The following is a 26,427-nucleotide window of genomic DNA, read 5'->3' on the forward strand; positions in this document are numbered from 1 at the left end:
CACTATTGTAAACCAGGGCAAAATAGCTGCCTTTATATTCATTTTTTACGCCCTGTACATCCAAAACCTGTGCCATAAAAGAGTTGTAGCTTGGCTAGAAACTTATACTTTGAAAGGCCCGTGTTGAATGTAAATATACCGATGGAAAAAGCAATATAGTGTGTGTTAGTGAGTTTTTGTCTCACTACAGGTTCACTAGAACTGCTACAATACACATTTGCCAGAGTTCTCAAGTCTCTCTGACTGTACTAACCATTCTTCCAAAAGATATTCCTTCAACTGGTGTTGTCATGATGATGATGTTGATGATGGTGAAGATCATCTCCAGTGCCTGCATTTTATAGCTATGGCAACCAGCTGTGATGCTCATACTCATAGCACGTTTCAGTGTTGTGTTTCGCATGCCTGAAAATATATGCAGGCAGCTGCGGAATTATTGGCACCTCTGGTAAAGGTGTGCAGGATTATGAAAAGGTTTAAGAGAAAAAAAACTATATATAAATGTATTTTTAGCAAAAGCACATATCACTTTTAACAAAACCATCTTATCAATTATTTTCACCAGTAGAAATATTATCAACAAATGTGTGTGGGGGGGAGAGTTTAAGAACTCTTACAAGGTCATCCATGACTTCTGGTTTCAGCAGGGTGTAAATCTGAGGTGACTATGGACAAATTTTCTTAGTCATTTATTAACATGGGGAAGATTAGAGAATGCTCATGTGAAATGAGATAAGAGTGTGATACTGTACAATCCCCTCAGAAAGTATTCGAACGGTAAGGGCAATGCTTTTGTCTTTGCTTTTAACTGAAGACATTTGGGTTTGAGATCAAAAGATGAATATGAGACAATAGGAGTTTCAGCTTTCATTTCTTGATATATACATGTAGTTGTGTTAAAGACAGAACATGGCAACGTTTTGTTTGAACTCATCCATTTTTCAAATGATCAAAAATACTGGAGCATGTGACTGACATGTTGCCAAGGTGTGCCCTGTTAGATATATTGTTTAAACAATTAATAACACTGAATGTCTACTGTTGGTTTGAGTCATGGAAAGCTCAAGCATTGGGCATAGTGAATACAACAATTTGGAATGTCCTGAAAAAGAAAGAAAGCCCTGGTGTACTAACAACCAGACATCGAATAGGTTGACCAAGGAAAACAGCAGTTGATGACAGAAACATTGTTTACCATGGATGCCAGTAATTCTGGAACTGACTGTAGATGCTGTCTTGTTTGTATCATCTCCTGGAGCCAAATTCGGAGCATGCAGCACATAATGTACATGCTCAAAAATAAAAATACAGCTTGTCTTCATTAAGTGACCATGTTACATGGACAGCCTTAACAGGCAGCCATTTTCAAAACATTTCATTGAGATCAGCAGGGCAGATTACAGTGCAGTAAGTTATATTTGGGGCAGAGTAATGCCACTTTTATTAAGTAGATAGACGAAAAAGCAGTTCCAGTTCCTGCAGCCTCTGTAAAATGTATCTTGAGTGTATGATAGAGACGAATACATTATTCAGGATGAATAGATAATGTGTTCTAAACAAATACAGATGGAGGCACTGTGTAGTAAATGGAGGAATAAGCGGAAGCACTTGTCATTATATAAACTGTTCCCTACATGTGTGGTTGGAATAGGAGCAGATTTTGATGTTGAGATTGTACTCAAAATTTATACCAGCACAACTGTAGTCAGCATGATCATCACTAATTGTGTGTGCATGCGTGTGTGTGTGTGTGTGTGTGTGTGTGTGTGTGTTGTAAGCTCTTACAGGTGCAGACAGACAGGGCAGGGCGTAGGTTTCCCCATGCAAAGAGATGCCATTGAGGCCTTGGAGCAATTCAGAGACAAAACTTGTTGATGTCTCAAGTAAGAGAAAGGGAACAGACATGAGGCAGTTTTTTATTGGCAAGAAAAGACAAATAAGTTGAGGAGCAGTTCAGAAAGTACATACTACTTTTTTAAGGCATTCCTGTCACTATTCGTTACATAAAGCTGAACAGCACTGTATGAATTATAGCATTTAAATAATGCCCTGTGTTGTTTTAAGGTTACTGAAGCACATATCTGCATTACATAAACTTATTAATCTGGGCAAACTGAAAAAATTGAAAACTGGTGAAAACACATATTCATATATTTGATTGGCTTGAGTAGACAATGGGTGGAGTCCAGTTATTTGTGGATTTGTATGCCCTTGGAACTAGACACGTTTCAAAATTCAGAAATACTTGTGCAATCCATAAATAGACAGGCCGTGATTCACAAATGAATGTTTTGGATGAGAATTGTGTATGTGATACAAAAACATATTTGTAAACAATTTTCTGTTTGCAAATCTCATTTTATTTATTTGTGAATTTGTTTAATTTTGGGACTCTCACTACATTTATTTGTGGATCATAATCTATTTATTTGGAATTATGAAACAATTCTAACCCCATAACAGTGCAGCATTGAACCGGCAACCCTCGGAACATGAAGCAACAAATATACTACCCATTAAGCCAAATTACCACTGCAGCAGAATTTAGCAAAGTTTAACAAACTTACCCAATGGATTAATTAAGAAAGCAAAGTTTACCTAATACACAGAAGTCTTTAAGCATAGAAACTTGAAAATACAAATCACTGAAAATATGTACAAATACTAAACAATAAGTATGTGTATATAAAAAAAGAAGTTGTTCACAAAATACATACAGATACTTTATAAATTATATGCATACTTTGAAAAAATAAGTGTGCATACTAGAATTTTAAGTATGCCTACCTTTTTTTTAACAAAATATTGGAATACAACAACATAAAAACAGGACAAACAAAAAAATGAACCAAAAACAAACATATCAGAGTAGGACAGTAGGGCACCCCCAGCCAGGACACAGCACTCTGATGTATCTTGATAACCGAGACCAGCATGCAGGCCTGCAGGTCGCCCACTAACCCCAATGGGGAGGGTCAACCCATTGCGCAATCTCCTTCAAAACCTCTCCCAAACCTCGCGTGGGGAGCCAGCCCACCAGCGAGTCAGTGTAGTCAATGTCCTGCTGTCCAAATCAAGAGAACTGACCCACCATACAGTCCCCTCCAAGACCCCTCTCAAACGCCGTGGGGGGAGCCAGCCCACCAGGGAGTCAGTGTAGTCACTGTCTCGCCGTGTGCATCAAAGAGTCGGTGTAGTCACTGTCTCACCGTGTGCATCAAAGAGTCGGTGTAGTCACTGTCTCGCCGTGTGCATCAAAGAGTCGGTGTAGTCACTGTCTCGCCATGTGCATCAAAGAGAAGGGATCTCTGGCTCAGTCTGCCCAATTATTATTCAATTATTTAAATAACATACTCGGGCATGGGGGATATATATATTTAAAAAAGAGAAAAGAAAGAAAGAGAGAAAAAAGGACTGTAGTTTTATAGATATATGTGTTTCCAGAATCTAATATTAATAATCACATGTACTACATGTAGTATTAGGAAATAAACATCTATTATTATATATTAATAGGTTATAAATATAGTTACAATATGATAATACAGCCATAGTAATCAGAAAGCACGTATTAAATAAACTATATATAAAGGTATTTCCATAATTATGTCAATAATAATGACAGTGACGACAATGCTGACAATAGTGTTAATAATATTGATGGTAATGAAGTGTTAATAGTATTAGCAATAATAATGGTAATAATAGGTAAATAATTCCTTCTTATAAATTTGTAGAGCTATGACTGGGAGAGTGAGTGGGTCTGGTTCCAGGTGTTTGATTTAGATTAAAATGAATTTAAAATGGGTTCCAGATGTCATTAAATGTAAAAATATTCTTCTTGTGGGTGAATGTTGTGAAATCCCCAAATCGATTCTTAATGGCATGCTTTACTTGAGAGGATGTGAATATTATCTGTACTTCAACTCTTGTCCTGAAGCTGTCGCCATCTTTCATGTTTTGAAGTTGTTAATAAATTTCACTGTTGCACATTTACAATGTTTTTTTTTGTTGTTGTTTTTACAGCAATTTTCATTGTGCAGTTTGTGCTTTCTTTGTGTGCATTGTACACACATATTTATGATTTCTTGTTACTCAAAGTAAAAGTGAAAAGTAATTAAACATAATTGTGAGGGCCCTATTGTTAATGTAAGTGTGTATTTCAGTAATATAGCTAAGTAAGAGGGTTTCAGTTACCAGCATTTATATAAAAATATGGATTCCATGTCTGCAAAATATTTTAAATGAAATACTGATAACTAATCGATATTAAATCGAATCGAAAGGAAACCATATAAATAACAATCAAATTGAATCGCCAAATTGGTCACAATATCCAGCCCTAGTGACGTGGGTCCTATGAATAATCTTGTACTGTATGAGTTGTAAATGTGTATTGCTATTCATAGAGAAAGTATTGTTACAGATTTCTTTCCAGAGTTCGGGGTTGGAGGAGACAGACAAATCATTTTCCCATTTGATTATTGGTAGTATTATAGTTACATCAGTATTTGATATTAGTTTATAGAGTTTGGATTTATTTATTTTTTTAAGTTAGTGATTTTCATTATCTCTTACATTATTCGTATTCAATTATATGAACTGTTTATTTTGGAATAAAGGATGGAGGTGAGTGATTCCTTTGTGCTGCCATGATGGAAAGTGCACAGGATTATTGTACAAGTAAAAATCAGGATTGTGCCAGCTCGGGATGTATTTACATGGAGTTAGTAGTGATTTACTAATTCTGTTTACTTTCCACCAGGCTGTCAGAGTTGAAGCGATTGTGATATTTTTAAAGTAATTCATTTGCTTAATTGAGTTTGGTAGGAAGGCAAGGTCTGCAACTGAGGAATTTCTATCCATGAGTTATTATAATTGTTTTTCTGAATCCATTTCAATAAATATTGTAGCTGGTTTGCTAAAAAAGTAATATTGAAAGTTTTGTGTATCTAGGCCATTTTGTGATTTTGTCTTTTGTAATTTTGCCAGAGATATTTTAGGTGTCATGTTTTTCCAATAGAAATGAAAGGTTAATGAGTCCAGTGATTTAAACCATTTATCTGTGGGTGTTGTTGGAAGCATTGAGAATGGTTTTCAGCAACTGTAGGGTAGCCCAGTAGGGTAGGGTACTGTAAGTACTGTAGGGTACTGGTTTTCAGCAGCTGTAGGGTAGCCCCTTTCTTTGTTTTTCTACGCTCTTATGATTGTTTTCAATAAAGAAATGAAGTCTTTGAAACCCATGTCTACTGCGATTTTTCCATGGAAGTAAAGGGTCACAACAATATCGCTGGGTAATATGAAGACATAATAACAACATAAATCTGTCAGAAGGTCCCCTAGGTCATAATCTAGGGTCACCTGAGTATATCCATGTATATCCATGTATATCCATGTATATCCATGTATATCCATGCTTCCAGGTGAAAGCATGGTGTCCATGGTGTCCAGGGGATCAGGGTGTCCCAAAAGTCTCCATACATAAGGGACTACAAGTACATCTCAAAAAATTAGAATATCGTGGAAAAGTTCATTTTTTCCATAATTTAATTCAAAAAGTGGAACTTTCATATATTCTAGATTCATTATACATAAAGTGAACCTTTTTTGTTTTAATCTTGATGATTACAGCTTACAGCTCATGGAAATCAAAAATCCAGTATCTCAAAATATTAGAATTCTTCTTTTGTCAAAGGCATTCTTAAAGGCTATCTGGGAAAAAAAATCTGTAATATAAAGTAGCATGAACTATTTTTTTGTATTTTCTTTTTTTTTTTACTGTCAATTTCCCCTGTATGTGGAGACTTTTGGGACACCCTGTATATAAGGTACAAAAGATAAACCCTTGATGTTACATCACAGTGACAAAGTTTCGCACTATTTTTTCAGAGAATGTAGTGGGGGTTTTTTATGTTAAATTATTTTCATTTATTTTCCTGTTAGAATTTTTTTGTTAGCAATGTTGACACCTCTATGTAGGTAACTGTTTCTATGAAAAAACATGTGAAACAACATCAGGAATTCTTTTGTGATGTATACACTACTAATGATCTAAATTTACTTCTATTGCACAATTCCGGCCATTTTCTTCACCGTGTACTCTGCTGTCTCTTCCCATATTTTGGAGCCCTTGCGCCTCAAAATGCAAATTTAATTTTAGTTATATTTTGAGTAAATCTCCTGTTTCTGTGATCTTACTCATTTAGGCTGTGTTCTCTCCTTTCATTCACACTTGTCACAGTGTGTATAAAATTCCCTATTACTGTATTAAAGGAGCGCAGCATAGAAACTCCTAGTTCATTGCTTGTCTCATGGATGTCAGGATCATAGACTCCAAGCAGCGGTGTGCATATTTCAATATGTCCTTTCCCAACTTGTTCCAGAATGCCCACAAGTTCACTTCTGGCTTGGTGGAACTTCTCTTGATCATAACTCAGTAATGTGGAATCATCCAGTGGGTAGGTTACATCTTCAGAATAGCAGTCACGAGGCACTGGCAGCTCTATATACCTAGCAATGATATATTTGACTAAACAAAACAGTATACACCAATTTCAAAATGTTTATATGTAGTGTTCCTTGATAGATGCCCTTACCTCAGAGCTGGATAGCCTTGTGCCAGCATGTTAAAGAGTTGGCGCAGGGCTGCTGTGCTCAGTGGGTTTCCCAGAATCTTAAGCTCTTGCATGGCATTACAAGGTCCCAGTGCATGAATGAAGAGGTCCAGGTTCTCATCTGACAGGCCACACTCCTCCAAATTCAGACTGCTGAGTGTAGCTGAGCAGCGATGCAGAAGTTTACGGAACGTGTTGGGGAAGAGGTCAGCCACCACATGGCCACTCAGGTCCAGTTTCACTAGGAACTCGCTGTGCAGGCTGTTAGCCAGGTAAGCCATGTCCACAGGGCTGAGGCAACAGTTAGCCAGCTCTATACACTGCAGTGGGGTGGTCAGAGGACTGAGGACAATACACATAGGTCACTTGTATAACATTATGGCACAATAACAAGTCCTAAACACCTGGCAAAGTATTTATATGGGTGCTGTCAATAAGAATAGAATAAAGAAGGTTGTCGTGTTATTAAAGCTTCCCAGGTCATGACCTTCAGTTTACTTTACATTTATTAATAGATCAGCTTTATCTTTCTATTTTTTGCTGTTATACTGTTCTGACTATTCTCTTGAGAGATTTTACACGGATGCCAGAATCATCATCTAGCTGTAGTATGGAGCAGCTGTCTGCATTCTTACAGTCGGGCAAAACAAATAACTGACTTGTCCCTGCGTAAACAACCAAGGTGATGAGTGATTATGCACATTACTTTTTTTATTATACTTCTTATATCATTTGTTTATGATATACAGTGCCCACCACTAATATTGGCACCCTTGGTAAATATGAGCAAGAAGGCTGTGAAAAATTGTCTTTATTGTTTTAACTTTTGAAAAAATCACAAAACCAAACACCGGCTTATCCAAAAAAATATCTTTGTTAAATATAGGTGTGCAACAATTATATTGGCACCCATTTATTCTATACTTTGTGCTACCTCCCTTTGCCAAAATAACAGCTCTGAGTCTTCTCCTATAATGCCTGATGAGGTTGGAGAATACATGACAAGGGATCTGAGACCATTCCTCCATACAGAATCTCTCCAGATCTTTCACATTTTGAGGTCCACGCTGGTGGACTCTCCTCTTCAGTTCACCCCACAGGTTTTCTATGGGTTTCAAGTCAGGGGACTGGGATGGCAGGACCTTGATTTTGTGGTCAGTAAACCATTTTTGTGTTGATTTTGATGTATGTTTTGGATCATTGTGCTGCTGAAAGATCTAACCATGGCCCATTTTAAGCTTTCTGACAGAGGCAGTCAGGTTTTCATTTAATATATGTTGATATTTGATAGAGTCCATGATGTCAGGTATCCTAACAAAATGTCGAGGTCCTCTGGCAGAAAAACAGCCCCAAAATGTTAAAGAGCCACCACCATATTTAACTGTTCTGACCATAGAACCTGATCCCATTTGAAGTTCCAGTAGTGTCTGGCAAACTGAAGACGCTTGAGTTTGTTTTTGGATGAGAGTAGAGGCTTTTTTCTTGAAACCCTTCCAAACAACTTGTGGTGCTCTAGGTGAGTTTGGATTGTAGTTTTGGAGACTTTCTGACCACAAGACATAACTAACTTCTGCAATTCTCCAGCTGTGATCCTTGGAGATTATTTGGCCACTCGAACCATCCTCTTCACAGTGCATTGAGACGATATAGACACACATCCAATTCCAGGTTGATTCATAACATTTCCAGTTGACTGGAAATTCTTAATTATTGCCCTGGTGGTGGAAATGGGCATTTTCAATGCTTCTGCTATTTTCTTATAGACACTTCCCATTTTGTGAAGATCAACAACCTTTTGCTGCACATCACAGCTATATTCCTTGGTCTTACCAATTGTTATGAATGACTAAAGGAATTTGACCTATGTGTTACCTCATATTTATACCCATGTGAAACAGGATGATATGGTTGAACCATTTCCTGTTCCTAGTCATCCACTAAAAAAAATGTAAAATATCAATGGGGATATACTTCAAATATATTTTTCTAATTTTGGCACACATATTTAACTTTTTTTTTATAAACCTGTGTTGTGCTTGTAATTGTTTGATATTCATGAGAGCAGAGTATTTTTGTGATTTTTTTTTTTAACAAAAGATCAAAAGGTTAAACAATAAAGACAATTTTCACAGCCTTCTTTGCTCATATTTACCAAGGGTGCCAATATTAGTGGAGGGACGACCAGTGATGAAATGAACCTCATTTTATAAGTTAACCTTTTTGTAAACATTTTATGTTTTGCAGATTTACTAACAAGTTATTGATACAAAAAATTGGGACCGAACATATGCTCAGATCCAAAGATAACCACACCACTATCTGTAGTTTTTTTGGGGTTTTTTTATGTATTGTATTGTATTGTATTGTATTGTTTCTTTACTAGGAAGCATTTTTGTGTCTGAGAAAAATTATTTATAGGTCATTATTGTTGTTCATTCAGTTATTAATTCTTTCTTTCATTCAACTTCAGTAACCTCTGAAGGGTAAGGGTCGATCTGAAGCCTATCCCAGGAACACTGAGCATAAGGCAGGAATACACTCTGGACGGCATGGCAGTCCATCGCAGGTCACCATGCACACACACCTTCAAATGCTCATTCGTACCTAGGAGCAATTTAGCGTGGCTAATCCACTGCATGTTTTTGTATGATAGGAGGTAACCAGACAGCCCAGAGATAAACCCACACAGACTAAAATCCCTGCTCAGGATTGAACTGGGGAGCCTGGAGCTGTGAGGCAGTGATGATTTAAACATTACTGTACATTCTCACCTGAGCAGTCGTCGCAGTTGGCCTGTAAGGGTCGAGAAGCCCAGGTAAAGCTCTCTCAGCTCTGTCATCTTGCTCATCAGCTCTCCCAGCACTGTGAGTAGGTCCTCATCACCCCGAGTCAGTCTGCGCACATCCAGTGCCTGTGCCGGTAACGTGAGCGAACGCAGCTGGGGAAAATGAAGCTGTGACAGCATCACCTCCAGATGTGGAGCCTCCAGATGTACATTATGCACCACCTCCAACTTCTGCAGGCCTTCTGTGTTGACCAGGCGCAGCAAATAGAAGAGATCCTTCAGAGGAAGTGAGTCCATACGCAATCCCACACAACGCAGCTTCAACGGGCAGTGCCTGAGCAACAGTAGAGCCTGGACCACCATTTCATAGTTTCGACCTGTTACAAAGGCGTTGAGTCGGACGTCCACCTCAAAGGCTGATGCTGCTGCCTGATCTGCCTGCATGGCCACCATGGTCTCGTAGCACATGCGTGTGAGCAATTCAGTCCGAGCCCAGCGTCCCAGCGAGCTTCTGCATGGGCAGGCCTGGTGCTCAATATCCTGCAGCCCAGTCATATCTACCACCCGCAGGACCTTAGCATACGTGCTTGGTTCATAAAGAATGTAGTCCTTCAATCCCATCATCATGGCTTTGAGACAGAGGCTGCAGGTGCGTGAGGTGAGATCTATCTGGCAGTCTGGAGTTTTCCCCAGTAATCTCCGCAGACTGAGCTCAGTAAGAGGCCATGTCTTGACCAAGTTATGGAGCACATCTGCCTCTTCTAGCAGGTAGCTTGCCTTAAACAGGATTGGGTAGAGATTGTAAGATAAGCAACTGAGATTCCTAATGGCACATGGGCCACTTCGAACAAAACCCTCTGCTGCCAAGAATTTCAAAGTTTTCATGCTGTTTTTGGCAACTCTTTTGTTCTTCTGAAACGTGTCAGCCTTGTGGAAAGATTATTGAAAGTGTTTTTCCCCCCTTTCGTCGTAGCATGTGTATGAGAATGGGATGTGTCGAGTTGTGTGTTGGGCTGTGAGAGTGAGGAGGTGGTAGTTGAGAGGGATTTATTTTTAGCAGCAGCTGTCTCGTGGACTCAGACACAAGCTGACTCTCAGGTTCTATTTGAAACTATGACTTGCATTATAGGATGGTAACAAGCAACACTTCTGATTCGCTAGGCCACGCAGTAGAAGAGACTTATTTGATTTTTCCTTATTTACCTCCTACATATTGCATGTACTATATACATAATGTCATGTAATGCAAGATTAAGAATGAAGCAAAGAATAACACTGCGAGTCGTATAAATATTCAAGAAGTTAGATTAAAAATGTCAAAAATTGCAGTAACCCACCCGTAAACTTCTCACCCCATCACAGCACCATCTTGGTGAATTCTAACACTCGCTGTCCACTTTATTAGGAACACCTGTACATTTCTGAAGTTATCTAATGAGCTAATCATGTGGCAGCAGTGCAAAGCAAAAAAAAAAAAAAAATCATACAGGTACAGGTCAAGAGTTTCAGTTAATGTTCACATCAAACAACAGAATGGGGGCAAAATGTGATCTATGCAAGTCTTTTTCCAGTCTTCAACTGTCTAGTATCTGTGAGTCTATGCCATGACCGCCTCAGATTCTTGATCCTGGCTGACTTGATGTGGTCTTCTGCTGTTGTAGTCCAGCCACCTCAAGGTATTCTGAGATGCTTCTCTGCTCACCACGGATGTAAAGAGTGATTAATTGAGTTACCATAGATTTCCTGTCAGCTAAGACCAATCTGGTCATCCTCCCCTGATCTCTCTTATCAACAAGGTGTTTCAGCCTGCAGTCATTTATTCACATGATGTTTTCTGTTTTTCACACCATTCTGTGTAAATTCTAGAGACTAAACTACTCAAATCAACCCATCTGGCACCAACAACCATGCCATGGTTAAAGTCACAGAGATCACATTTTTTCCCCCATTCTGATGTTTGATGTGAACATTACCTGAAGCGCTTGACTTATATATACATAAGTTCTGGATTGTGCTGCTGCCACATGATTAGCTGATTAGATAACTGCATGAACGTGCAGGTGTTATTTTTAAAGTGAACAGTATAATGTCAGTTTTACTACTATTGACGAGTCTATGATTTGAACATTTCCAACGGGCTTTCCACACTGATGTGACATTTACACATAAATATCTGTAACCTTTAAAGTATGGATCATTTAAATCTCCATCAGGTTCTAGATAACATTAAACATAAATATATTTGCCAACTGAATGCTAATTAAAAGGTCTTTGTCATTTAACCCCTTAAATGTTCAGAACCCATCAGCCAATCCAAAAATTTTTCCCTTTCTACAACTGCAACTACTATATAACTTGTAATTAATAACAGACTGTGTGCAGCATGAACTGCTGTGCCTTTCACATTCTCCACATGTTCGCAGATTGTATACCTTATATACCTCGGAGAGCATACAGTCATTTAACAGCAGCCCAATCCATACATTTTCAATAACAACTCCTGTTGTGTAAGCCTATTTAAGTAGCAATTTATGTATACAATTATGTAAATTATACAGAATTTTAGGTATGTATTGATAACCATTTCATTCTTGTGATTGTGTTTATACTATTTTCACATCTCTCCTAATTAAAAAAGGTTATACACCTATCATGACTTCTTCATACTAGAAATTACATTATAGTTTCCTTATCAGACACGTTGTATAAAAATGACCTCTACAACAATATATCAGATTATGTACTAAAATATACTGTACACTCACAACCTGTCCTGGATGGTCTAATTCTTAAACATAAATATATTTTTCAAACACCACAGTCTTCAAAATTTACAACATTATTTCCTGTAAAATCTTTAGACTCTAATTTATATGAATATTAAACAATTGATTCAAGATTACTGAACCATTGATTACTGGTTATATATTTTTAATGTACAAATATACAACAATTTCATCACACATTAGAAATATAGGTTGTATAAAAAGAGTGGTTATTTCTTATAGAAAATCTAGAGATTTCCTATCAGTCTTCTGGGCTTAGAAAAGTGAGTTGACTTCTAAAACAACGGCCATGTCAGCTAGTTTTCAGGAGGAAATATACATTAATGTATTACATTCTATGCCAATACAGAACCCTGCACAATTATATTTACAAGCATAATACATCACTGTAAGGGTTTATTTAAATATCAGAATCTACTGGAGTTTCTGAACTTATAAAGAAAGGTAGTAAAACATATTTATTAGTATTAGATTATGAAAAAAGCAAATGATGTATTACTACACATAGCACCCAATGTTGCATAGTTTTTTCCCCCTAAATTCCTTGACAAACTGTGTTTTTTCTTTCAAATATGGAGAAACACTGTCCCTTTCCACATCTGATTCTGGATGTGATTTATGAAGAAACATTTTGTGTGTGCAATTTTGAGGGTCACCACCTAAAAAAGCTCCTTCTCAGTCTGTCTTTCTTTCTGAGAGGCTGCAGTCAGGAGGAATAGTAATGGTGGTGGTGATGGTGGTGATGATGGTGATGCTCATGGAGGTGATGGTGCTCATGCCTCTGAGCCATGGGCATGAATCCACCAGGAGAAATGCCACCAGGCTGCAGCTCCAAATCTAGCCCCAGAGGAGGCACAGAGGCTAATTTGGCATCACGAGGCCTGGCATGAACACGTTTACTGTGACTGTAATGCAGAGGGTGCTGCTGTGGAACACGAGGACAACACCAGCTGACTGGGTGATGCCCGTAAATCCTGTTTGATTTGCTGCGGCTCCGCAGAGACCTGAGAAAGGGGAGGCCGCGGCCACCAGACTTCCCCAGGCTGCCACGATCTAGCTGAGGCCATCGATGGTGGGCAGAGCTGGTGCCATGTGTGGGGCTTTCCTGACACTGCTCCTCATTGGGTGACTGGTGTGGGTGGTCTGAATCAGATAGGCATTACCAATCACCACTTTGGAGACAATTCGATAAATCTCTTAATAAATGCTGTTTGAATACATACATATATAACACACCTAAAATTATACGCTATCTAGTAAACGTATTTAGCGTTTGGTACAGGACAGCCAGTTTCAACAGAAATTACAGGTTTTTTTTAAGATCTTAAAAGATCTAAAGGCTTGAAATTGAACAGAAATATCAAAATATGGCACCTCATCAAATAAGGCTTTTTAGCTTCCTAAAATGTTTCTGCAGGGAGCCCTTTCTGACAGAAAGGTATAGGGTTCTACAGAACACCCTCAGGGTCCCCCAGAGGGATAACTAACAAAATTAAGGGTTCTGATTTTTTTTCTAAGAGGTGCTCTACACTGCTCACAGAATGGCAAGAATGTGCAACATCATTTTACATCATTTATTTAAAACTATAAATTATATGTAATTCCATCTAAAAATGTGTAAAATAGCACATATAAAGAAAAACCCTCCATAAATGTCCTTACTTTTGACTGGTTCTATTATACTCTTTTGTGTGTAACATTTTATAAACATTTGTATGTATAGTCACATGGCTGACTAAAATAAGCATAGGTAATTATTAGAAAGAATCACAAGAAAAAAGAAAGGCATTTTTCCCAGCTGCTGTGCTGCAAACACTACATACCAACGTTCACTGTGCTGAGATTTTCTAATTGTTCTTTTAATTAAAAGTTCTCTATTCGAAACCAACATGAAAAGTTTCATCGCGACCTGTTAACCTGGATAATAATGAGCTCATGGTGTGCCACACCTATACCTGCATTAAATTTGGAGGTGTAGTTTTCAATCCCAGCCAGGTCTAAATAGTGGTTTCTGCGTTCTGTGTTCTCATCAATGCGGTAAATTTTCTTCTCAGAGCTGACAGCAGGATTTGTGCTCTGTCCTCTGTGGGGTTAAAAATATGTCTAAAAAGATCATCCAATATACTGTAAAAATTTATCATCTTCAGTAACAGTTCTTACTCAGGGTGGATGTGGAGCTTATCCTGGGAACACTGGAAACAAGTCAGGAATACACCCTGGATGGGATGCCAGTGCACTGCAGAACAAAGATCCCACAGTTGTGAGGCGGCAATGCTACCTGCTGTGCCACCGTGCCACCAAGATACATCATATGATTGAGAAATCCATTGTTTACACTATTACTTAAAAAGGAAACAAATATTAAATATTTTAGACAAGTTTACATTTAGGGTGGCTTAGTGGCTAGCACGTTTGCCTCTCCAGGACTGGGGGTTGTAATCTTGCCTCCGCCCTGTGTGAGTGGAGTTTCCATGTTCTCCCATTGCTTTGGGGGTTTCCTCTGGGTACTCTGGTTTCCTACCCCCCAATCCAAAGACATGCACTGTAGGCTGATTGCCATTTCCAAATTGTCTGTAGCATGTGTGTGTGTGTGTGTGTGTGTGCGCAATAGTGCCCTGCGATGGATTGGCACCCCATACAGGGTGTCCCCCACCTTGTGCCCTGAGTTCCCTGGGATAGGCTCCAGGCTCCCCATGACCTTGTATAGGATACGCAGTATGGAAAATGGATGGATGGAAGTTTTACCCTAACCTTGTCTAATTTCAAAAAGTCTCAGCATGCATTCTTTTAAAAGGTATTCTTCAAGCTGGAACTCACGCTTTAAATAATGAGCTGACCTGATGTGAATCGGGTGGTGTTCCTCCAGGTGATCCTGCATGTTCTGTGGAAGACTAATATCTCGCTCTAACAGGGGATTAAAGTTCCACCTGATCAATACTTTATTCAATCACATTAAAAATTAAATAATCTGTTCTAAATAAACATGAGGAAAGACTCACCTCTTCTGTTGCTACTGGATATTAAAGGTGTTACAGTTAGTTTGACACGCAGTGTTTTGCTGTCACAGAGTGCAGTCTGTTTGACCGATGCTTCCACTACTTCATAGATGGTATGCATCAGGGTGGACATATCCTACAGCATAAAACACCGCACGCACAAACTTTGAGACACTGTGGTAGGGTTTTTTTTCAGAGCCATGCAGATTGTTGCTAATATAGCCATTACCTCTTTGGTTACTCTGCCACTGTTGTCAAAGTTGTACAAAGTAAACACCCACTCTTGGTTATTTTTATCCACAAAGGGCACATTACACTCCATGTCCTGTAAATGATATAAAAGGTTCTTACTTGGACTGCCATAACGTCGTTCATTTATAATCTTTTCAGGGCGTTCACTCACATCAGTTTTTGCATTGCTCCTTGGGGGATCTGCACTTTCTGATGAAACTTTGTAACTTTGACATTCAGCTGTTCTCTCTGGTGGCAAGAGTACTGCAAATAAAAACAAGGCCAAAAATGCTCAAGTGATTAAATAGCATATACTGTATGTCCAAATGAGTCAAACAGCATAGCTGTAACCATACCATTGCCAATATTAATATAATGGTTTTATGACTTGCATTGATGGTAACGGAGGTTCTCAGGAACGTGTTATTCTATAAGCTCCCATCAGGGTTTCTAAACTTACCCTCCAGAGGGCAGTCATGATCCAAGAAGTGGTCATCCATTAGCTCTGCACCACACATATTCTACACAGAAAAAAACGAAAGAGTGGGAGAAACAGTGAGAAAATAATCCATGTTTGGCCGGTCTGTCTGTCTGTCTGTCTGGTAGAGACACAAACGGTTGAGAGATATGGAGAGACCAGCACATCTGTAAAGCTGTAATATCAATGTCTAGGTCAGAGGCTCAATTTTTCAGCCAGCTCTTTCTTATGTGTTCCAACTTTCTGTCTATTAAAAAAAAAGCTGTGCAAACTTAAAATTGCCTGAAATACAACCTTTCTAGACACATGCACATATCTTCCATAACTTTTTAAAGTTTATTAAAGTTTATTATTATTATTTTTGCACTCACAGCCTCTTGTATAACACAATACTATTAAATAAATGAAACTGTGAGTTTTCCTCATCCTTGCTTGAGACATGCAAAGCACACACACACACACACACACACACACAACTTTGGTGCACTTTGTCTTAGTTTACAATCAACCCCCTAATGTATCCTCTATGAAGGGGAGAAAAAAGTTAACTTCATTCTTTGCACTCCTGTGGTCTCGAGCACAATTGTTTCCAGACACATTCTTGATGTTAGCAGGAGGAAGTTAAAACAGCCTACAGTGCAAAACAGCTTGCCATCTTAACTAATCTCTCCATCATAATTTACTTCATGTGCCCCAAAACAATGCATAAGACGAATCAAATCCCCACAGGTCACACCAGATATGAAAGCTGACTCTCTGGCCTCAAACTAGAGTTATACAACACAAAACAGGGTGGTCTAAACATCTTAATTACAAACTATGGAACACAGAGGTTGTACCGAGTGATCCAGTGATGAAGCTACAAATATTTGTTGCTGCTTTCATGTGCGCTAACTAAAAGGTATACAAGCATTCATAACAGGTTACATAAGCAATGTTTAGGAAAAACTGGTATTTTTGTGTTGGTTTGTGCGATTTTGGTGGAATTTGTCCCCGCTTCCAAATAAGTTGGGACGTTGTGTAACATAAAAACAGAATGCAATGATTTGCAAATCTCATAAACCCACATGTTATTCACAATAGAACATAGACAGCCAAATAGCAAATGTTTAAACTGAGTAAATGTACCATTTTAAGAAAAAAATAAAGTACTTTTAAATTTGATAGCCACAACACATCTCAAAAAGTAAACATGGGCAGTTCACCAATCTGCAAAAAACTGCGTCTACAGTTTTTGGAACAATTTCAGAATAATGTTCCTCATCATAAAATTGCAAAGACTATGAATATCTCATCATTCACAGTACATAATATCAAAATATCCTGAGAATCTTGAGAAATCCCTGTGTGCAAGGGACAAGGGCAAAAATCAATGTCAGGTGACATAGCATTAAAAACAGGCATGATTCTGTAATGTAAATCACTGCATGGGTTCAGAAACACCTCCAGAACTCATTGTCTGTGAACACAGTTCGCCGTGCCATCCACAAATGCTGGTTAAAGCTCTATCATGCAAAGAAGAAGCCATATGTGAACATGATCCAGAAACGCCGCCGTCTTCTCAGGGCCAAAGCTCATTTAAAATGGACTGAGGCAAAGTGGAAAACTGTTCTGTGGTCAGACGAATCAAAATTTGAAATTCTTTTTTCAAACCATGGACTAAACTAAAGAGGACTAAAGAGGAGAGGGACCATCCAGCTTTTTATCAGCGCTCAGTTCAAAAGCCTGCATCTCTGATGGTATGGGGGTGCTGAAAAGGTATATACAGGTTTTAAAGCAACATATGCTTCCATCCAGATTCCATCCCATCTTTACTTCTGAGAGACTCTGGGTATAAAAAGAGTATCTTAGAGAGGCAATCATGTTACTGACCTGTTACTGGCCAATTAACCTAATTAGTTTCAAAATGTTCCTCCAACTGTTTCTTTTTAGTAACACTTATTTTTCCAGCCTTTTGTTGCCCCCATCCCAACTTATTTGAGACGTGTTGTGGGCATGAAATTCAATTTCCTTACAATGGTACATTTCCTCAGTGTAAACATTTGCTATTTGGCTTTCTATGTTCTATTATGAATAACATATGGGCTTATGAGATTTGTAAATCAGTGCATTCTGTTTTTATATAAATTTTACACAGCATCCCAACTTTTTCTGAATTGGGGTTGTATGTCTGGTTCTCACTATAAAACAGATCACTATAAAAAAAAATCCATACCATTCTTCTAAACTGACTACTGATTGTTCGGCTGTTGACCAAAAGACTGTAAGAAAAATAATCTGAGGTCACTGTACAATGGTACACTAGAGTAAGATTTCTGAAATGGGTATAGCGTTATCTGTGCTATACCCATGCTACTGTAAGTAGCAAGTAAAAAACCCATACTACTACTACTAGTAGTAAGTAAAAATCTGCCATTACTAGTGTCTAGATGGCTTCTGCCAGGATTATTTAGTTTACAGTCAACCCACATTTCTTCACTGGCAGCTCTCTACGGTAGTACACATCATTGCTATATACAAGTGATTCTAGTCTATTGACTCTTGTTGTTCAAAGGCATTAACTCATTTACAGTGGTAATTTCTAATATATTATTGTCACTGATAAATGAAAACCTTAGTGATAACTAAGTGATTAGTGATAAACTTTTATGTAAGTCCAGGCTTTTCCATTTCTTTAAAATGTTGCATTCAATTTGCAATTATGTGTTGCATTAATGTTTACATACTGTATATGCTGTGGATGCATTTGTATGTTTTTGTCAGTAAGAAAGATGCAAATCCACAGGAATTGTTATAGATGCCCATATATAGATATGTACATAAACAACAGGGTGTTGTAATGCGTTACCACCCTGAAGTTGTTTATTTTCCAATAACAGCATTTCCCAATGTGACTTATTGCTCTTATATTACAACAATTTGCCACTGCTAACTATTTTTTATTTATTAAAAACTTGAACATCATACATTTTATTCATTTATAGCTACATTTCATGTACTGGAATGTCATTGAAACAGCAGCTATAAACAGTCATTCCACCCTTAACTAAACTTTTGTCTCTCTCTTGAGGTTAAAAAGACAAAAAAAAATACCTTTTGTCATGTCATAAAAAATAAACAAAGCCCTCTGCCCTGAAGACTTTCCCAGGTATGAAAACTTGAAAGACCAGCTTTAACTCTGATTGTTACAAAACCATTTAAATCCATTTCATGAGTGCGTCCATACAAGTTCCATAGTAGTCCCATGTTTAAGTTGTATAGAAAAGATAACATATTAGAACAAGTCCCTTAATATAAACCTTAAAGCTGGATCTACTGTCAGAACTGCCATTGAAGAAAGTTAATCAACACCTGACCAATTAGGGTTTAGTTTCCCAAACATATCACAGCGCAAAGATTTACCATTTAACAACAGTTAAGTGCAAATATATTAAGTGCAAATATGCACTCTGGTTTGATCAGAAGCAATAGATCAACAATTGAGCCTGATCCTCACGCTAATAGTACAAATTAACTTTGTAACATATGCAATATGGAGTTTAAGAGAATAAAAAAGCAACAGAAATTGATAAATACTGTACTATTTCTGCCAGACTTTACATCAGCCTGCATAATAAAACCAGACTCATTAAGTCACTTATATTCCTAGTAAATACTGCCACACACAGAGCACTCATCTACAAGCAAAATGTGCATGGCATATGTTTCGCACCAACGACTGCACTTTCCATAAAAAGAAGCAAATACCTGTGGAAACATCTGTCATACATATGAGTGACCTGCATCAAATTAAACTTCAAACAAACAGGGAAATGTTTCAACATAATGAGGAGCAGTAGCAAAGAGCAAGGACATTGTGTGACCATAAAATCTATAGATGCCCAGTGCATCTAAAGTGCAGCCCAGTGCAGGAGAACAAAGCCCTTTGCAGACGAGTGCAGTGAGTGACTGGCCTTTCTGCCAGTGATTTCTCCCATCATCACAGCCAAGCCACTGCCACGCTCTGCCTGCTCTAGGGCCTTTCATGTTTGCTCATGTTACCAGCATGAGGGGGGCCTTTTCCTGTCCTACACTGGGTGTCGCAAGACCAGCCACCCCCACCAACCCTGTTTCCTCTCCACTACCCACACACACCACTCTCTGAACCCATTCACAATGCTGGGAACAGTGGTCTGCTTTGTTTCAGTTCACTTCCTGTCACCAAACACCTGGACTAAAGCTTTATTACATGATGAGGGAGAGGGGGGTAAAAGCACCGTCATTGCATCATCACTGAGCCAAAGCAGGTTAGGATACGGTCAGGACCTATGGTACGCTAAAATGTCCTGATATACTGTCTCCACTAATGTGGAGTTTGGAATTGACTGATTTTTATCTTTTATGGTTGTACACTAAACTCTCCTGCAAACCTGAACCTGTGTTCAGGCAAGCAAATGGATAAACAAGTTAGATAAACAAAACCACACTGAATCACTGAAGACCACACTATAGTGTCTTTTCCTCTGACACTGCTCACAGAAAAAGAAAATATTACCAACGAACAAGAAAAACTCAGTTTTGGATTGTAAACAACATATACATTACTACTAAATATTCTGTACTTCACTACACATTAAATATAATCCACAGCATTGTTTTTATGCCAGCATTCTTCAAGTCTGTCAAAGCAAACAGGTTTTGTAGTGAATGGAGCCTTTGTTATTCTATTTAGTACTTCAGCATGACTCACATTACTTTACAGAAGTGTTGATGGGAGACTTCAGAGCATTGCTTGGATGTCAAGAATATGGACTTCGAGACTAATCCATAAACCAGTATATCTCATTTCTCTTTAATAAGAGGAAGAAACAACCTCTTTGTTTATTATACAAACACTGTTTCAAGCTAAATAATGTGGGTATACTCTTACTGCTATGTGGTGAAGTAATTTCTAAAGATTGTTTTTAAAAAAAAAAAAAAAGACTTTTGTTCAACAAGTAAATGTTTGAAGAAAAGTTCAGGGGAAATGGCTGGACATTAGCTTAACTACACAAACAATCTGACTAAATTCCTAACAAATAGTTTTAGCACTTGCTTTACTGAAGGAAACAATTTGAGAGATGCATCAACTGGTTCTAGCGCTCCAGAAATCATGTGCTACACAACGATGCTTCAAGTTGGCTGCTTAGATTTTGAACCAATTGAGTAAACAAGTTACAGTCAACTCTAGGTTTTTTTCCTCAAGGCAGAGTCACGGCTCAGTGGCTGTGGCACACGCTCCCCTCCCCCTTGCCTTTGAAGTGTGTCTGGAAGCGGAAAAAGGGTGAAAGAGGGGTTTCATCCAGGCTCTCCAAGAAAACACTGGATGCTTTGAGCACAGTGGCCTGGCCCTTTCAAGTGTCCCAGGCTTTATGATTCATACAAAAGGGAAATGTTATAATTAAACCCAGAGAATACACAAATCATCCATGTTAACCTCATCTCCAGAAGAAATGAAGGCAATTAAACTAACATTTTTGTGTGCTTTATTTAAAAATGAATGTACAGTCATGTGAAAAAATAAGTGCACCCCATGGAAATTGTTGGCTTTTTTGACATATCTGGACAAGAAACATTTGATCATCTTTGAAACAGTGTCTTTATTAATAAAGTTGATATTTGAACAAAACCACAAGGAAAAATAGCGTTTTCAGTCATTCATTCAACAGAAGTATCAATAGATGTGATATTCTTCTGTGGAAAAAGTAAGTACACCCTTGGCCTCAGTAGCTAGTATTGCCCCCTTTAGCAGAAATAACTTCTTGTAGGTGTTTTGCATAATTGTCCACCAGGCTTGCTGTAATTTTTGACCACTCTTCCATGCAATACAAAACCGTACAATATTTGTCTCTCCAAAGCACATTATTCCAAAACAACTGGTCTTTACCTATATGCTCATTGGCAAACTGTAGTCTTGCCCTAATGCTCTTTTTAGACAGCAAAGGCTTTTTCCTGGCATGTCTCCCATGCACAAATTTGACGTGCAATCTCTTTCTGATTGTAGAAGCACGCACTTTGACACCAACAGGTGCAAGACTTACTAGCAGATCCTGATCCAATTTTATGGTTCTTGGAGACTTCTTTTTGCATCAGACGGTCTGCCCTTGGGCTGAATTTGCTGGGATGGCCGGTCCTGGACAAATTGGCAGTCATTTGTAGATGATTTTCCTTATAGTGGAATCTAAATCTTTCTAAATCCCTTGCCTATGCAGTGGATGCATAGGCGTCCACAACCTTTTTTTTCCTGAAGACCTTACAGAACTCTTTAAATCTTGGCATGATGACGCCACACATCTTAATAGCAAAAGTAACACCAGACATTAGATATGAGGGGGTATAAATAAGACAGGTTCCACCCGCACTCCTTAGGCAGGTTCTAATCATTGGTACACAATCTTGAACACCTGATTCTAATTTTATGGATTTGAAGGTGTCACTTATTTTACCATGTGACTGATCTGTTTTTTTGTTCGTTTAAATTGTGGAAATTACATAAAATTGACATTTTGTAGTGTCATTTGATAGAATGCATCACCTTTATTAATAGGCACTGTTTCAAAGAGGATCAAATGTTTGCTTGTCCAAATATGTAAAAATAAATAAATAAATAAATAAATAATGGCTGTAAAGTACGAATAAATCAAAGAAAATAGAACTAAGGTTCTTCTGAAAACTCTGGCGCTCTTAAAACTGGCCCACACATTACTTTTCACTGTTATGTAATAAAATGTGCAAATGGACTCAGGGGATTATATTTACAAATATATCATATGACAGTCAGTGACAGGAATAAAAAAATACTTTACTGGACATGTTGATGTCATTTGTCCTGTGTGTTTTATAAAATGAATGCATTGCAGTATGATATTTTGCATTTACATGACTAGCCCTGTTCAGATATTAGATCTTACTTCATACCTAAGCTATAATTATCTATTCTGTAACATTTTTGGGCAGAACTCAAATTTATAATATAAATAAGTGCTAACCAACAACACTTATTTAATAGACTGAACTGAGATTCTGCATGAGGAATCCTCACTAACCCCAGGCCTCTCATCCCAACTCCCCAAGTTCAGCCATTTCCATTTCATAAGTGGTCTCCCACAACCTTTTGTCATGCCACTCCTCCCACTATCTACACCTCCTTCTTCCTCCTCCAACCACTTCCCCCTATTTTCCCAGGACAGCCCCTCTCTGTTTTCAAAACCACTACCAGATGTGTGGTGGAGGGAGCTGCATTCAAGGGCCCTGCTCTTCTGGCTGCCGGCCATATGCATTTCACACTGTGATGAAGGTTCCAGGCTCAATTGAGAGAATGAGAGTGCAGGAGAGACAGGAAAGAGCACACTTCCCAAACACCATTAAAGAGCTTAGTCCATCTATATAGAGTTAAATTCTGAGTGTAAAGAATTTAGCTTTAGAGTTACAACTACTTTGAAAAAAGTATCTTATCCATTGGTGAAAATGGCTTAAGCATCACAGAGCGCTTCCTGTCTAAATATACACTGTGGCGGAATCAATGCTGCAGAAGAACTAAATCATATTCTGTGGCCACGATAAGGTACTTATCAACCAAATCATAAAATTTGCCAAAAAAATAACATGTAAATTCTTTAACAATCAAAAATGCACCTACAGTTTGATGATAAGAGCAATCAACATTATTTGAAACCAATGTCTACTTCATACCTTGCGAAAACATATCACATTTCCTATGTTTGTACTTTATAGAGGACAAGTGCAAGAATGCTTAGATTCCAGACAAAAACCATGGTGATATACTGAAGTTACAGAGTTACTTAAGGCAAGCAAACATGTGTAAAGATCTTATGAGGACAACATCATAGAAATGAATACATATAGGATCCATTTCACTATATTTTGTGCTCCTACATTTCTTGGGAGTATTAACCCATCACTTTATATCATATAGCCACCATGCTGAAAGAAAAACAAACAATAGAAACCCTCATAGAATTTGTAATAGTTTTAATGGTTATAATGGGAATTGTATTGGTTTTAAAGGAAACTGTAATGGTCCCTGTAGGTCTCTACTGGTAATTTGTTGCCTTCTATTTGTGGCATGTTATGTCTAGTGGATACTATTAAGGACCAATAATTGTAATGGATTTAATGGTTAGCTTTTTTGTTCGTTTGTAATGGAATATGTAGTGGAAACTATTAGAATTTCTGTGATGGTTTCTATTGTTTTTTTCCCCCAGCAGGACTGTGTGTGTGTGTGTGTGTGTGTGTGTGTGAGAGAGAGAGAGAGAGAGAGAGAGAGAGAGAGAGAGAGAGAGAGATTTAATATGCTAGGTAAACTTGTTGTTTTTTAAGCAACACCTTTATTGATTAATATCACCGTGTGTAATTAATGTATAATATATAAATAAATGTATGCTATGCTATTAAGGGAAGTGTTGAATGGGTGTGTTCGCTCTTACCTGCTTGTTTCGGATTTTGTGTGACTCGCTGGGATGAGCCGACTCTCCGGGATGAGCCGACTCTCCCTGCAGGAGAAGAGAACCCGTCGCCAAAGTGCCACCTAAAAAATTACAGAAACGCTCGCAAAAATTGCTCAGCAACGCAAAATATCCACAATAAACTCTGAAAAAGATGTCGAAGCTCACACAGCTTACATACCTTCTGGACTTTCCCTGCGTTTACACGCTAAAATGAACAGAAAGGATGTGTGAGGTGAGATATAAAATAATCCGACTATATATCACTACACTATATCTCAGGAAAATGTTACTCTCTCACACACACACACACAAACAAAGCATCTTACCATTTTTCGACTGCAAAAGCCCCATCTTCCTTTATAATGCTTTAATTAGCCTGTTAGGAAGATCTGAAGGCTTCTCTGTGCCATGACAGGCTGAGGAGGACTAAAGTGGCAGGGCTGCATGTGGGATTGTCCATACCGTGCAGTAATAGACTGAAGTTCTGTAGATTACTGCGTGGGAATGTTCCACATGAGGCTTTTTTCCCCTGTGAGGCAGAAACGCACATCTTAAATTGTGAAAGCCCCCCGCCCTCCTCGCGAGACGCACCTCTCGTCACTCATTGGTTATTGAGCAGCAACTGGAGCCTATTTATTACATATACTACATGGCCAAAAGTTTGTGGACACCTGACCATCACATCCCTTTGCTGTTATAAGAACCTCCACTCTTCTGGGAAGCCTTTCCACTAGATTTGTGAGCGTGGCTGTGAGGATTTGTGATCATTCAGCCACAAGAGCATTAGTGAGATCAGGCATGATGTTGGGTGAGGAGGTCTGGAGTGCAGTCGGCGTTCCAGTTCATCCCAAAGGTGTTCAGTGGGGTTGAGGTAAGGGCTCTGTACAGGACACGCGAGTTCTTCCACTCCAACTTTGACAAACCATGTCTTCATGGAGCTCGATTTGTGCACAGGGGCATGGTCATGCTGGAACAGGTTTGGACTTCTTAGTTCCAGTGAAGGGAAACTGTAAAGCTACAGCGTACAATGACATCCTATACAAATGTGTGCTTCCAACTTTGTGGCAACAGTTTGGGAGAAGATTCACAATGGTGTGATGGTCAGATGTCCACAAACAGTTGCTTATATAGCATATATATAATCTGGTCAAACTAGACAAATAATAGTAAAAAGTTGACTATCTGGACAGACATACATGTAAAGCTTGCATGACAAGGTGGTACGGATACAGACCCTGCATTTCAGCTGCTCAAACTGAGTCTGGTTTGAATCTGAAGAAAAAAACATCTGAAAAGAATTTAGCAGCAACAACATGAATCCATGGACCCAACCTGCCTTGTGTTAACAGGCTGGTGGAGGTGGTGTAATGGTGTGGGGAATGTTTTCTTGGCACACTTTGGGCCCGTTAATACCAGTCAGTTATCACTTGAATGCCACAGACTATATGAGTATTGTTGCTGATCATGTGCATCCCTTCATGGCCAAAATTGACCATCTTCTGATGGCTACTTCCAGCATAATAATGCACCATGTCACAAAGCTGAAGTCTCAAACTGGTTTCATGAACATGACAATGAGGTCATTGTTCTTCAGTGGCCTTCTCAGTCACTGGATCTGAATCCAGAAGAACACCTTTGTGATGTGATAGAACGGGAGATTCACAGCATGAACGTGGAAATGAAAAATCTGCAGGATGCAAATCTCTGGATGCAGACCCAGCATTTCAGCCAATCAAATTGAGTACTTAAGGAAAATACTGTAGCAGAGCCTAATCTTAAATAAATAATCTGCCAATATATCATCTCTAGTTTTCTAAACATGTACTAGCTCAGCTTCTGTTGTGGTTTGTCCAATCATATGAATTTCTATAAATTATTTATCTGAAGGCAGCTCATCAGACCTGAGGTCAGAAAGGGGAGTGTTTTCACAGAGCTTTAACGTCAGGTCTTATTAGCAAACTTATGACATGGTTTGTTTAAAAAAAATCCATACAGAAAATAGATTGTTTAAAGCAAATGAACTGAGGTATGTATTTCTTTTCCCTGTATCA

At 38.4% G+C, this 26,427-nt stretch overlaps 2 protein-coding genes across 4 annotated transcripts; both read right to left on the minus strand.

Annotated features, from left to right (window-relative positions):
- Nucleotides 1–5,970: 5,970 nt before the first annotated feature.
- On the minus strand, nucleotides 5,971–11,321 carry lrrc14b (leucine rich repeat containing 14B). The gene is made up of 3 exons (XM_053612259.1): nucleotides 9,386–11,321; nucleotides 6,597–6,956; nucleotides 5,971–6,510 (listed from the first exon to the last, which is right to left on the minus strand). Exons 1-3 carry the CDS (start codon nucleotides 10,282–10,284, stop codon nucleotides 6,195–6,197), a joined length of 1,575 nt encoding a protein of 524 aa, XP_053468234.1. The 5' UTR covers nucleotides 10,285–11,321; the 3' UTR covers nucleotides 5,971–6,194.
- A 399-nt stretch (nucleotides 11,322–11,720) lies between these two features.
- Nucleotides 11,721–24,902, minus strand: LOC128600089 (protein naked cuticle homolog 2-like). 3 transcript variants are annotated; one of them, XM_053612260.1, is made up of 11 exons: nucleotides 24,703–24,902; nucleotides 24,555–24,581; nucleotides 24,356–24,456; nucleotides 15,873–15,933; nucleotides 15,585–15,676; nucleotides 15,411–15,506; nucleotides 15,185–15,317; nucleotides 15,003–15,089; nucleotides 14,346–14,421; nucleotides 14,141–14,268; nucleotides 11,721–13,328 (listed from the first exon to the last, which is right to left on the minus strand). In XM_053612260.1, exons 1-11 carry the CDS (start codon nucleotides 24,725–24,727, stop codon nucleotides 12,892–12,894), a joined length of 1,263 nt encoding a protein of 420 aa, XP_053468235.1. In that variant the 5' UTR covers nucleotides 24,728–24,902; the 3' UTR covers nucleotides 11,721–12,891. The 3 variants fall into 3 exon arrangements, with proteins under 3 accessions (XP_053468235.1, XP_053468236.1, XP_053468237.1); XM_053612261.1 differs by lacking the exon at nucleotides 14,346–14,421 and having other exon boundaries at nucleotides 15,023–15,089; XM_053612262.1 differs by lacking the exons at nucleotides 14,141–14,268; nucleotides 14,346–14,421.
- Between the last annotated feature and the right edge of the window lie 1,525 nt (nucleotides 24,903–26,427).

The sequence above is a fragment of the Ictalurus furcatus genome, chromosome 24, assembly GCF_023375685.1.
Source record: "Ictalurus furcatus strain D&B chromosome 24, Billie_1.0, whole genome shotgun sequence".
Taxonomy (NCBI): domain Eukaryota; kingdom Metazoa; phylum Chordata; class Actinopteri; order Siluriformes; family Ictaluridae; genus Ictalurus; species Ictalurus furcatus.

Coding starts and splice junctions, on each gene's coding strand:
- lrrc14b (XM_053612259.1), bottom strand. CDS start 10,284: ATGAAAACTTTGAAATTCTTGGCAGCAGAGGGTTTTGTTCGAAGTGGC. Junction 6,957..9,385: donor CAACTGCGACGACTGCTCAG/GTGAGAATGTAC, acceptor TATTGTCCTCAG/TCCTCTGACCACCCCACTGC. Junction 6,511..6,596: donor CAAGGCTATCCAGCTCTGAG/GTAAGGGCATCT, acceptor TATCATTGCTAG/GTATATAGAGCTGCCAGTGC.
- LOC128600089 (XM_053612260.1), bottom strand. CDS start 24,727: ATGGGGCTTTTGCAGTCGAAAAATG. Junction 24,457..24,554: donor ACGCAGGGAAAGTCCAGAAG/GTATGTAAGCTG, acceptor GTAATTTTTTAG/GTGGCACTTTGGCGACGGGT. Junction 15,090..15,184: donor ATCCAGTAGCAACAGAAGAG/GTGAGTCTTTCC, acceptor ATCCCCTGTTAG/AGCGAGATATTAGTCTTCCA.